Source organism: Poeciliopsis prolifica, unplaced genomic scaffold (assembly GCF_027474105.1).
Source record: "Poeciliopsis prolifica strain line A6 unplaced genomic scaffold, Auburn_PproV2 SCAFFOLD005, whole genome shotgun sequence".
In the NCBI taxonomy this organism is placed as follows: Eukaryota; Metazoa; Chordata; class Actinopteri; order Cyprinodontiformes; family Poeciliidae; genus Poeciliopsis; species Poeciliopsis prolifica.
Window position 1 is genome coordinate 7,706,318 of NW_026562380.1, and position 13,402 is coordinate 7,719,719.

The 13,402-nt window shown below is 36.2% G+C and overlaps 1 protein-coding gene across 4 annotated transcripts in view; it reads left to right on the forward strand.

Annotated features, from left to right (window-relative positions):
* The window catches only part of dst (dystonin), a 110,922-nt gene that overhangs the window by 1,680 nt on the left and 95,840 nt on the right, over positions 1-13,402 (forward strand). For 3 of the 4 annotated variants that reach the window (XM_055030108.1, XM_055030109.1, XM_055030112.1), the window contains exons 3-4: positions 1,093-1,281; positions 6,327-6,543. In XM_055030108.1, the coding sequence (XP_054886083.1) occupies positions 1,093-1,281; positions 6,327-6,543 (406 nt within the window). Of the gene's footprint in view, positions 1-1,092; positions 1,282-6,326; positions 6,544-8,164; positions 8,363-13,402 lie in introns of those variants that run through there. The other variant, XM_055030113.1, reaches the window with a different exon arrangement.

The following is a 13,402-nucleotide window of genomic DNA, read 5'->3' on the forward strand; positions in this document are numbered from 1 at the left end:
ATCTCACATCTTGACTTGGGAGATTATTATTAGTCTGCTCCACCTGCAAAACTTCTTAAAATCAAATATGTTCCAGGTTGTAGGATCCCCTCTGGTGACCTCACAGTCTTTTTGTCAGATTTAGTTTTTGGCACCAGTGCTTACCAGTGCTTTACATTCTGCCTCATGAGATAATTTTTTTGGTGATTGATGAAATCTCTCTTCATCTGTGCCTTTCAAAGACATAAAAGTTTGGGACAAAATTAGATAATATTTTGACATATTTTTAAACTTAATTCGCTTTAAAAAAAATCTCAGTTCCATCTAAAGACAAATAGGCAAAATAACTACATAAGATTATGCTGCCGCCATCATATTCCATGAATATAGTGACTTTGTCAGTGACAAGCAATTTGTTGCATAATCCCCATCTGTCCAACCGCTTTGTGTTTCAGTATTTTACATTTTTTTACATATTTATTTCCTCAGCTTTCCCGCAGCCTTTCCCATACCTGTGTGCAGCTTGCTCATCCCGCCCTCGTCTCTGTGTTTGGGTCTCTGCCAGTCAAGGCAGTGTGTTTTTTGTGCCAAACCCCCTATTTGAAATTGTGGCTTAAAAATTCTAATTTGGTCTCATGAGTCCATTGCATAAGCTTTTAGGAGATTTTAGAACAACGACAACAGGTGATCTTAATTTCAACAAGACGAGCGTCGCTATAGTTGCTGGGGAATATGAACTTAAGAAGACCGAATGTTGAAATCTGATCAAAAGGGGCTTCAACAAAGTATGCACATTTATGCAACCAAGTAACTGCAGTTTTAATTTTCTTACAATTTTTCATCACTATATATGATTTCCACCTCGATTACACAGCAGTAAATATTGAAATAATTTATTCAAGTAAAATGTTTACGTCTCAAAATTGCTAATTTTAACATAGGTGCAAGAACCAGTTTTTTCAAGTTTGTTCTTCAGGATTTTTCACACTAAATGCTTTTCACATTTGATGTGAAAAACTAGAACTCAAGATTTTTGCATCTTTAAATGTAAGCTGGTTTCTGTGTTGAATGTATAACATCTGTGCCTTTTTGACCTTTCATTGTTTTCCGCAGGGTTTCAGACACAGTCCACGTCACTTAAGAAGGACTGTGCATGCCCGAGTGACGGAAGAAAAACCCAGACTGGTCGAGGTTCCAGAGAGTGAACCAGATGTATCCTCGACTGTGAGAAAACGCAAAGTCAAGAAGAGACTCCCGCCAGAGTTTTACCAATCTGTGCAAGTCACTCCCACTCGTAAAGCTGTAGGTATCCCTCCCTAACGGTAACCATCATTAACACAGATGATGACGTGGTGCCGGTCATTTGATTTATCCACTACTGGGGCCTCTAATGTGTGTTTTTGAACATTAAGTTATCTCAAAACCATGTTTATTTAAAGGGCTTGCAGATAAATGTGCTTTTGAACTTTGATCTCTACATAGGTAATCTCTGGAAAGTTATTATGGGTAAGAATTATGTGACATATGAAGATAAAAACTGCAATTTCATTCAGTTATGAGTGTTCTTCTAACATATAAAACTAGCTATTGTGAGCACAACATAAAATAAAGCCCCTTCTGAATAATTTTAGGGGATATTAATGAATTAATACTATTTTCATTTGAAGAACTGGGACAGAGAGAAAAATATTTTTTAAGAAGAAACCAGAATAAAACGTGTGTAAGTGAACGTTTTGAGTAATAAAAATTATTGATTAAGAATCACATTTAAAATGTATACATTTATACAAAAAAAACTCACAAAACTTGTCACTGAAATGGTCATAGCTATTTCTTGCTTGATACAACTTTGCGGTTCAAATTCAAAATAATTCATTTTTATGGTAATATTTGCTGAGTTTTATTCAGTCTTCTTGTTCAAGCTGTTTGTCCAGCCATATCTGTTCATTTCAGTCCTTCGGCTTTAACTGTAAACATGAGATGTCCTGCTTCTTATGTGCCATATAGCGCAAATGTTTTATTCTCAGCAGAGGACTTTATTTTTTCGGATTGTTCAGATTGTGTGGTCAAGAAGTTAAGGTGAGACAGAACCCGTCTCCTGATCAGAACAACAATTGCTTGCTTTTTATTGTCTAGCTGGAAAAGTACAAAGAGCTCTAAGCATACGGGATTATCAGGTGTGGAAAATACTTCGGAATCAGTTCCTACGGAAAGCTGGCCGTCCAAATATTTGCATGAATGTTACTTAAAAAAATATATTCGCATATAACAAATATTTGAAAAAAGTCATATTTTACACAAAAACTACTTACCACTTTCACACCGTAAATGCCATTGTATTGCATTGGGATTTATGTGATAGACCAAAACATAGTAATGCATAATTATAAAGTGGCTGGAAAATTTTAAAGATTTGATTATAAAAAATATCTAATAAGTGTGGTACTTATTTGTCAATAATTTTCTGAATGAAAGCTTTACGTGTTTTGGGGAACATCTCCTTTGGTTTGGCACATCGAGGCACTGAGACTTTTGCCACTTATTTGCAAATTTGCTCAAGCTCACTCAGACTAAATGGAAAGCATTTGTGAAAAGCTATTCTTAAGTATTACTAAGATTTTTAGTTGGATTTAAGTCATTATAATTCATATTTATGCTTTGAGCAAAGGCCATTCCATTCAGCTTTGATTTATGTTTTGTGAAGGTGAACTTCAGCCCTCACCCTACCTATTCTGCAGTAGTTTTAGTCGGGATCTCTCTGTCAAATTTTGTGTTATGTTGGAAGTGACTAATAGTTCAAAGGAACCTATTGATTTGTGTAGACCTGTTATTTGCTGTATGATAGCTGGAGATCACAGGGATACACATTGGTTTTCAATCATTGCAGTCTTCAACAAACAAGATCCAGCATAGCTGTGCCAAAGCTTGGTTTTACATAATTTGTTTCACTTATTTTACTTTCAACTAAGCAATAATTTCCTTAAATTGACCATAAGTGTAACCTAAATAGACAAGTGGTAAAACTCTTGACCTAAGTGTGTGAATAAACATGAGCAAATTAGTAAAATCCCAAGAATCCCAGGATGACCAAACATATTTTACCATGTCAGCCTGAATCAGAAAAATAGTAATGTGTATAATTAGTCTTATTATCATCCCACCCTCTTTTGTGGTACAGTCCTAGATTGTCAAGATGACAGATTCACAGTGGTTGTGTCGATAAGAACATGTCTACAGTGTTTAATCTGTTTAACTGGCCCAGACCGGTGCAAAGGAGCTAACGACAACACATTTTATTGACAGGAAGTGAAGCCGATGCAGACGTGTCTTATTTCATGTCTAGCTCTTAAAGATGTTCGTTGCCTGCATGAATCTTGTCAAAAACTAAATCTTTTATCAAATGTGCATAAAAACTTTGTGTTTTTTTCATGTTTTACTCACAATGTTTTTTTTTAACTTGCCAACCACAGTATAGATTTTGCTAAGTACTAATATAAGGCCACTCCCAGGAGAGAAATGAGTCATTGTGAGGTGGTTCTGTGATCTTTCTTGTATCCTTGCTTCTGCAGGGATTTTGTACAGTATCAGATTTACTCAGCAAAATTTTTATTTAGAAAAACAAGCTATCTAAAGTAATATATGCTTTCAGTTTTTCATATTCTGAATAAGTGGGAGTATGATCATAATATAAATGCAACATTAAACTGCCTCTGCAGGACTCGGCTTTAATCTGATGAAACAGGAGGCAGTGATGCTGCTATTATAGTGTTGCTTTCATCAATTCTGTAGCATCTATTTTAAACTGGAAATGATTCTGTGTGGCCCTGTTGAAAAATTCTTCACACAAGCAATTCATCTGGTCTATTTATAGATGCAAAAGAACAAAAGTGGATAGAAATACCAAACTCTTATTTTGCAAATATGTGTCCCTGCAGTCTAAAAAATAATGTATATATTTGAACTATTTTGGATAAAGAAAAAAAAAGTAGTTTTACTTTTATATTTATAAAAGTTTGAGTGTTGTGCCCATTTTTAACCAGAAATTATTATACATTGAATGTTTCATTCATTGTATTTTATTTTTATATAATCATCAAGATGTCTGCACAGGGACTGTTTACCTTATGTTTATATCAGCTACTATTTTAACACAAGATCCATGTGTTTCAATTAGAAAAAAAAAGACTTTTCACAAACAGGGTGATACATCAGATTTCAAGGTTTTGAGTCATATTTATATTTTTTCTGTCTAATACATTTCTTTTAAACTCATCGTCGTTTCTAGAAATATCTTCATCCATCCAAAAGGTGAGACAAAATGTTTAAAATTCATGCCACTCTGTTATATGGTAATGTAACTCAGTCACTGAAGCAAATCAAAGACAAAGAAGGAGGCATGGAGCACGGAGTATCCACACGTTGCTTTCTGTTTGCACTGTGAAGTAAGATTTTCTGAGTTCCCAGTCAGGAATATAACATAAACACCTCTGAAATAAAAGTTCTGAGAGGGAAAGGTTTCAAAGTGTCCATAAGTTTAGAATCAAGTATGCCCGCTGCAAACATTTTTGAACATTTCTGTTGCTTTGAATGTCATTAAATCGGTATATATTAACCAATAATATATATGCAATATCTACACAGCTTTAAGCATTAAAAAATGAAAGTGAAAGCCTATTTATTTTTAGAAATCATATAGATTGATTAAGCTAAGTTGCTTGGGGTCAAAGGTGAGATTAACATCATTCTTTACAAAAAGTTGCTTATTCATTGTCTATTGTCATACCAAAAATTATTCACACCCCTGACAGGTTCAGCTTAAGATATTGATGTTGACATTTTGGAGTTGCCCGGTTAGAATCCCAACTGGAATCTGGTAGAGAATCACCAGCACCAACTCAGCCATGTTTATTGCTATGTTAAACAACATACCAGACAAAAATAAATAATGACATTGGCTAAAATCTGAATTGGCAGATCAGGCATTTTCAAGATCACTAATCTGTGATCGGCCAAAAACCTGCAATCAGTGCACCCCTACATGTTTATAAAGAAATGTAAGTAATAACTATTTTTTGATTGATAGCTTTTATGGTTTCGTAGTATCTTTTGAGAGATGCTTGTTTAATTTTTTTGATAGACTTTTTGGTCTATTGATTTTCTATAGAAAAGTGCCCAATTATTGAATAAAACCGCCATCTGTTCAATTTTCAAAATAGAGTAAAACAACAATAAAAACAAAAAGTTAATAATTTTGTTGTTCCAATGCAACTGCCCTGATAAGCCCTGTTAAAATCCCTGATTATCAGGCAAATTGAACGTGATTGTACAAGTATATAATTCACCCAACCCTCTTCCTTAGGGATGTGTGTGTCTTTATTTGTTCTGTTGCTCAAACTGGGAGTGTCAGGGTGCAGCAGAAAATTACTACAGAAACACAGGCATTCACCCCTTACTTTAGCCGATGAATAGCCAAACTTAAAGAACTTCAAAGGATTTTGGAATTTTGGAAACAGAAATCTTCATTTGCATCTAAACTTTTCTCAGGTAACTATCCTATGATCGGTGAAAAGGCAAGTTGGTGCGTTCTTTGTGCTGAGCCCTACATTTTGTTGTGGAATTACGTCTGAAGTCACCATTGTGAAAGCAGCGTGTCTCTGGAACTTATTGTACCCTTTATGAGGGGGGATGTTTATAGCCACCAGCTTCCTTTGTGTAAGAGATGGCGCTCTAACACCGCTGTGCAGAACCGAAGCTGCTGCTGCTGTTGGCTGCCGGTGTTATGACGCGCAGACACATGCAGTCTGCTCTCCCATCACGGTCAAGCTCAGCTCAGCCTCGACACACAGCACCCACCGGCATCATCCTCTGTCGGTCCTCAGGAGATCTTGCATCACTCCGCATCCCTGATGCTGCCTTAAGGGGGAAACAGAGTCCGGAGCATCCCTGGAAGGGTGTGGCACCCCTAAAATAAATGACTGAAGGGGGAAGCTAATGATACCCGAATAGGATTATATATGTTTTTTTTGCCTTCTTCTTATTCCAGCTGACAGGTCTCCATGTATACTGTGGTAAGTCTTAGACTTGACCTGGCGGGGGAGCTAGATGCTATTGCTTTTCGTCTTGCTTTTATTTGGCTCAGTATTTTATTGTTTTGGGTCACCATGAACTGGTGGCCCATGTCACTCATAACATTCACGCACATTACGCGCCTTGACGAGTCATGGTGAGAAAAATGCGATCACAGCCTAGCGGTGTTTTCTGTCCTTTTAGCCTTTATGCGTGCGTATATGTAGCCTATATATGCATGTGTATAATCAAGACATTGTTCGCTTCCTTTTGTCTCACAGAGCTCTAGTTCGGGGAACCCTTCCCTGCACTGCTCCATGTCTTCCTCGGCAGACATCTCGGACGAGGATGACTACAGCAGCGTCAAATCCGGATCGGCGTCGCCGGCACCCGGCGACACTTTGCCCTGGAACCTGCCGAGACACGAGCGGTCCAAGAGGAAGATCCAGGGAGGATCCGTACTGGATCCGGCGGAGAGAGCTGTGCTCAGGATCGCAGGTGAGGGACGCGCACCTTGTTAAGTCAGAGAGAGAGAGAGATCGAGAGAGAAAACAAGTCAAAACAAGGATTGAATGCGCAATAATGGGATTTATGTACGGGTATATGGTCCGTGATGTTGTTGAAGTGCTCCTATATATTTAGAATTTCCTGTGGATATTATTTTCAACGTTGAATGTCAGTGAAACAATAAGACGTTTAAGAAATCAGGTTGATAGAAACGTGATGAAATGCATGGTGAACTGCCTTTATGGCACCTTATCGTTTTATAATGTTACTTTGACACAGCTTGATATTGTAAAAATGTGATTACAATATTTTTATAACCATTATTGGTTACAACATATTAATTGAGATGGCGCCCTGTCTCAATTAAAGCTCATAAAGATCTGTTCTGACAGTGAAATCCCTGTTGATTTAAATACAAAATAAACATAACTTTAGTTTTGTGGATTTTTGAGAGTCAGACGAAATCAGTAGCAGGTATGAAGAGTAATAGAAAGTGCAATAATAATAACGGAGCAAATTGACAGGACGCTCATTTTATGGACACTGTAAAAAATACCTTCATTACGATTTTATTTACAAAATACTTTGTTTAACCTTCTGGACCAGTTATGCTAATAAAATAAATATTATAAACAAACAAAATTTGATTTTTATTCTGATTATTGTGATTCTCAATCAAAATTACAAATACCACACCCATCCTCCATAAGTCCAAAAAAAAAAAAAAAAAAAAAAAAAACCCTCAAGAATTTAAGTTTTCGGGCAGGTTGTTAGACACTGAACACATCATGTCTGCAGCGGAATCTTGAGCATAATAAGCATAACACTGTGGCCATACTGCAATAAAGAAGACAGTGAAGTCTTTTGCTTGAATGTGAGCTAATACATATGTCACTGTATAAAGGTTCTTGTAAATTTTACGACACTTAACAGCAGTAAGGTAGTCATTTAATTTGCAGTACCTTTAATTTATTTTCAACACTATATTTTTATATACAATACTACATGTTTGAATTAATTATATTTAAAAAAGACATCTTGTGAGGAGCACCTTTCCAGGTGTTTGAGATCGAAAGCTAAGTCGTGACTTGGAATTTGTTTTTGTATGTTACATGTTAATGTTGAAAAATAAGAAATTTTAAAGAGACATATTGTTGTTAAAGGAGATTTTCCACTTATGGAAACAGTTTGTGTCTAGAGATTAAAATGGCACATGGTACTTTCTGCGATAAAGAGAGCAGTAGCTTTGGAAAACAATGAAAAGGTTGTTTGCATTAATATTTAATGCTGTCAATTTTGGGGGCGGTTTCCATGACATTAAAATAATGTCGGCCCGTTTTTAGTAACATTTTCTTCAGAATCTAACTCAGTCTGGTCTAGTAAAACTGTGCAATATACAACAATTAAACATCTCTTAATGTTAGTTTTGATTTCAGTTTTGGGTTGGGTTGTGAAGACGGGCATTGATTATTTTTTACAGTGCGGTCCTTCCTATCAGTCCTGTAAAGTCACAGAGGAAGCGTTTCCTATTGGTCAGACCGCAGACAAGGGAGGGCTGCAGGGCGTTTCCTTCAGAACGACAACAGCGCTGATCACTCTCTAGCCCACAGCCAATACACACGCACAAGCGCACGAACACACGAGCATGTAGAGCTACACAACCACACACATGTTGTGTCCCAGTCCGTCTCTGGTGAGCGTCCAGTTTGTGAAGCCCGGGTTATGGCTCAGTACGCGCCGCAGGGGTATGTGCTCTCGGACGAACAGGAATACCTCCAGGCCTATGAGGACGTATTGGAAAAATATAAAGGTAGGAGCGGGTCTTTGAGACGAGGCTTTTGAAGCGATGAAGAAATCTGCCCGGTCACTGCTTGACAGTTGAGTGGCTAAATGTCAGCCTGCTCCCTTTTCCTCTCCGCTGACTGGGAGCTTTCAATGGGAAAACGGGAATATTTCCCGCATGACATCACATTCAGCCTGAATTTTAGAAGTAAAATTAAACAAATTCTTGTAACAGTAGTGGTTATCGTGTTTTAAATTTATATATATAAAAAAGTAAAGGGCAGAAAATAAGAAAAAAAAACCCAGCAAATATTTACATGTAGTTTGCTTGCTTAAAACCTTATTAGTTCTTACTTTATCAGAATAAAGGTCTGTACATTTTTGGAATTCTGCAAATTCTCCAATAATAATACACATGTGCAAAAGAATTGCAGGTCTAACAATTTATTCTGTTGAGTTGTAAAATAACTTCCAAATGAAACAAAAGATCATACATGGCAATTCTCTGAAAGGTTTATTAGTGGTTAGAAATCAGTTAACTAACTTGTATTTGCCCTGTTTAACTATTTTATTACTGTAGAATATATTTTCAACATTTAAGGCAGCAGAGAGCATTGTGGCTTGAACATGGTGGACATTTGGCTTACACTATTGTTCAATGTAAAGTTTAAAGTTATTCGGTAATTGCAATACATTTTTCAAAAGAAAAAAGAAAATTGAAGTTTAAAGATGTACTGATAACATTAATTGACAATATTTGATCAATTTTATCTCATACCCCATGGATTCATAGGACCAAACCTAGCAAATAGCTTCGGTTTTGTTTTGCAGTAAGGTGTGGGCCAATGTGATATTAGGATGATTACATTTAGTAAAAATAACAAGGTTACATGATGTCATAGTAATATTGTCTATTAAATTACTTATGAGTTTGTTGCACATACTAGAACAATTACCCTCCACATTGAGAAGTCCTTTTTGAGTGTCTAAATTGGATAGACTTGTCATAAAAAATTATCCTTCTTGCCATTTTTCTCTCTATAAAGTAGCACCAGTGCTACATAGTAGTACTTCAGCTTGTATTAGAGTCTGTGGTTGCTCGTTTGTTGCTAGTTTGTGGGGCTAGCAGGAAGTGGAGTTGAGGCAGCACTCTGCTGAAGTAGTCCACTCTATTTGTCACCAGAATTCAGTGAATGAAGCCTCCTTACTAAATCGTAGACACACAGTGCTTGGTGAGTCATTAACATGACCAAATTAGTTACAAAGTGGATTTAGGACAAGTGATAATTTTTGGAGTGACCATCACAACATTAGCTGGTAAATTAGTAGGGCTTTGTAAACTTTTATACTAGTAACCATTCCTATTTGTTTAGTTGACTTGGTTTGATTTCTTGTACAGAGATAAAATTCATTGCGTGGTGCTGTTATGACCCATGCAATGAATTCACGGGTCTCCTAATATAGGAGACCCGTCAGGAGCCCATGTCACTTCGCATTGCCATGCCTTTTGAGAGTACCGCATTAATTAGAATCATTCCATCACAGATTCGAGCTCCACTCTGCTTGAGCTTGGCGATATCAGACATATGTATCCTCAGGACAGGCCAGAAGACATAGAAAAAGGCTAAATTCAAACTGACAGCAGTGGATTGTTAACTCTTTGTGTCTCAGTAAAACACAGAGTAAGTCAGTCGAACAATAAGCAACAAATGCCTTGCTCTTTTGTGATACTCAGCATATGTGTGCATGTTCTTTCAGCTGTTGAGGATTTTTTTGCCAGTAGGTCCAGTCAGCTGTGCTGGAAGGTTTAATCGCTGTGAGTAGGCTCTGAAGGAGTCATATGATGAGCATCATTAGGAATCTGTAGCTGTTGTCTTCAGGCAGATGGGCTGTGACAAATAGAAAGCTTACTTATTTTCTGTGTTTCTAGCCATTGCAGCCAGTCTGCGATCAGTTTCCACATGTTATGGACAGATTTTTGGGAATATTTGTCTTCCCACCAGCTGTTGCATGAACGATGAATTTTTTACTGAAGGGTAAGGGCACATTTCCAAAAAAAGTATGATTTTATAATTTTCCAGTTTATTGTATCCCATGTCGTCTTACAGCAGCAGTGTACTTTGTGATCTGTGTTTTCCTCACTTTATGCTAAAATAAGTTTTGATTAATTGTATAATTATTTGTGATGTTTAAGCCATTGCTGCTGCAAATTAGATCCACTATGAGCTGATAATTTGTTTTTAGCCAACTCTGAGTTTCCTGTTTCCATCTACTCAGGTTATAGATTACATCATGGAGGACAAATTGAAGTTGGAGGTTTTTAACATTTATTCACCAGAGAGTTAAGGAGTCAATGAACAGTCTGTTTGAAGTGATACATTAATTATAAGGTTAAAAATGCTTTAGTTTTGACAGTAGCATAGAGGCATTTTAACAAAAATATTCACTGAAGTTTTATATCGACACATTTTTATTTGCAGAGATTACTGGTTTCTGTAACACTGTTAGAAATGAACAACAAGCTGGGAAATGTGTCTTGGTTGTCTCTTAGTCTACCATTAGAAAAGAAAATCAAGATATACCCTTTCAAAGTGTTCTTTTCTTAGGGTTAGGGTTGGTACTTGAATCATTTCCCATCTGAACCGTTGTCTAAACCGTTGACAACGTTGTTGTCTTTATTATTACCTAAAGTTAGCTTGATCTTTCTTCAGCTACATAGAGCCTCGAGCTTTGCTCCTTGTGATGCATGGAGAATCAATGGGATGCATTTTAAAAGTAAAATCAGAAGCAGTAACCAAGCAAACAAGCCAGTAAACAAAACAGCTGTAGAAACAGTTATAAAACAAGAGACAGTTTACTTCAACCTAACAAACAGACAAATACATTTTTATATTAAAATGATCGCTTTTAGGTTGTTGAAATCAAAAATATATTTTTTAACTAGGTATTTAGAGGAGGTATTTAACTGATTAATATAATAATAATAATAATAATAATAATAATAATAATAATAATAATAATAATAATAATAATATAATAATAATAAAAAATATATATATATAAAACTTTGTGATTTTAAAAACATTCAACGCAGATAAATTTGTAAAATTTCAGAACTAGTATTTCTTGAAGATTCCAGCTCTGAGTAGGTCAGATAAAGTCTATGTTGTGCACCTAATAGGTCTTCACAATTATATTGCAGTTAGTTTTACATCAGATTGTGCAATGTACCATAATTATTGCAAAGTTTGGGATTCAATAAAAATATAATTTTGAAATATAACAGAATCTCACTTCAATAGATTTTCACATCTGTCACAGATTGCAGTCCAAGAAAATGTTGAAAGGACACACGAGAAGGAACAGAACGGGAGGAAAATGTGGATTTATAGTGACCGATATCAATATGCACTTTTTGTATCACCATCTCATGATTTTCACATATAATGCAGCCCTACTTACCCAAGAGTTACATTAATCCTGTTGCTTATATATGTTTATCTTTTGTTTTAGTCAGTTCAAGAAATTGTTGAGCACATATTTAATTTAAATTTATTTTAATAACTGGAGAAATTGGCAAAATTAAAAATTGAGACTTCTCTGATTGAATGCAAAGTCACAAACAGTTCTTCATGGTTCAGTTGCTGAAATAACACATACTTATGCAGTTTTGTGAGTTAATAATACATCTAACAGTGTTGAAAAGTAAAACAGGTTTCTTGGACAAAAGATTGAAAACTTTGGGAATGGGTTAAAGGAATGGCTTCTTAGGCACACAACAACAGCCATGCTGTATTTTAAATGGGAGCATGCTGTTCTCGCTGAGCCTGCTGGGTAGAAGGGACCATTTAAGTTTCACAACAGTGGATTTTGCTCTGTCATCAGAGTAGATTAAGTGGATCAGTCAGTAGTTTTTGTTTTCCATTTTTCAGGTGATGTTTGGTCTCAGTGGTCAATCTTTCTTAAACACTATGCTTTCATAATTAAGAACCTCAAGCTGTATTTGTTTTACTGCTGTCAAAACCCAATTTCCGTAAATAATTTCTTGTGATGGTTGGTACAGCAATGTAATATTTATTACTTCAAAGTTTTTTCTAAACATTAAACTGTCTTAATTTCCCCAAAAAAGAGAAAACTAAACTTAAAAAAAATACAGATTTTCTTTTGTTTTCTTTTAACTTAGTAGCAAAATTGATCAAATCTTGATGTCCAAACAGCATTAGCTGTTGTTCATCTTGCTCTAGATATTCTGCTGTGTTGTAGGGTGTGGTCTGCAAGAGTCTCTGAGGCTGTGCTGACTGTAAATTCATTTATTCTGCATTATCAGCAAAAAGATCACTGAAGATTCTTAAAGAAAATCTCGATATGACTAAACCAAGTCTTTAATACCTTTATAATCACATGCAGTGGGGAGTTAGATAATATTCAGTTTTTTTCTGCACAGTCACTGCCTTTGTCTGGCCTCCTGGGCTCAGCCCTGCCCCTCTGCTCTCTGTTGACAGCCCACTCATCACATTCATATGGCCCACTGGCCCATACGTAGACGCCAGGCCTCCTCTGTGAAGCCTGTCTACTTTTGAACAAAAGATACATTGTTTATATGGGAGCATTGTCCAAGACTTGTGTTCTGCTCAGTCGGGTGAACTTCTTTGTTCAGATATTTTATTACAATTTAAAACTAAATGAATTTAGGTGCACTTTGAAAATAGGCAGTGCCACCAAATGTCTCATCTGAGTCTCTGATATTCCCAATTACTGAAGACTAACTCACTTTCTATTCATAACATGTAATAAGGAGGTTTAGTGATGCTGCACCTCCTTATTACATGTTACTGTATTTATAACTTGTTAAATTAATGGTTATAAATACAGCATAATTGTTGGAACTTACACTACTTCCTGAAAGGTGACATCATCTGGGAGGTCACTCCTGGTGTTGCCCAGTGGCAAATCTCCCTCAGAGAACAGGAAACAAAAACAAAATGAGAGCATCGGTCATTCAGCCAGAGGTGGATTCTGCACTACACTTACTCAAAGATGTATTTATACAGAAACATTGATCAGGCAT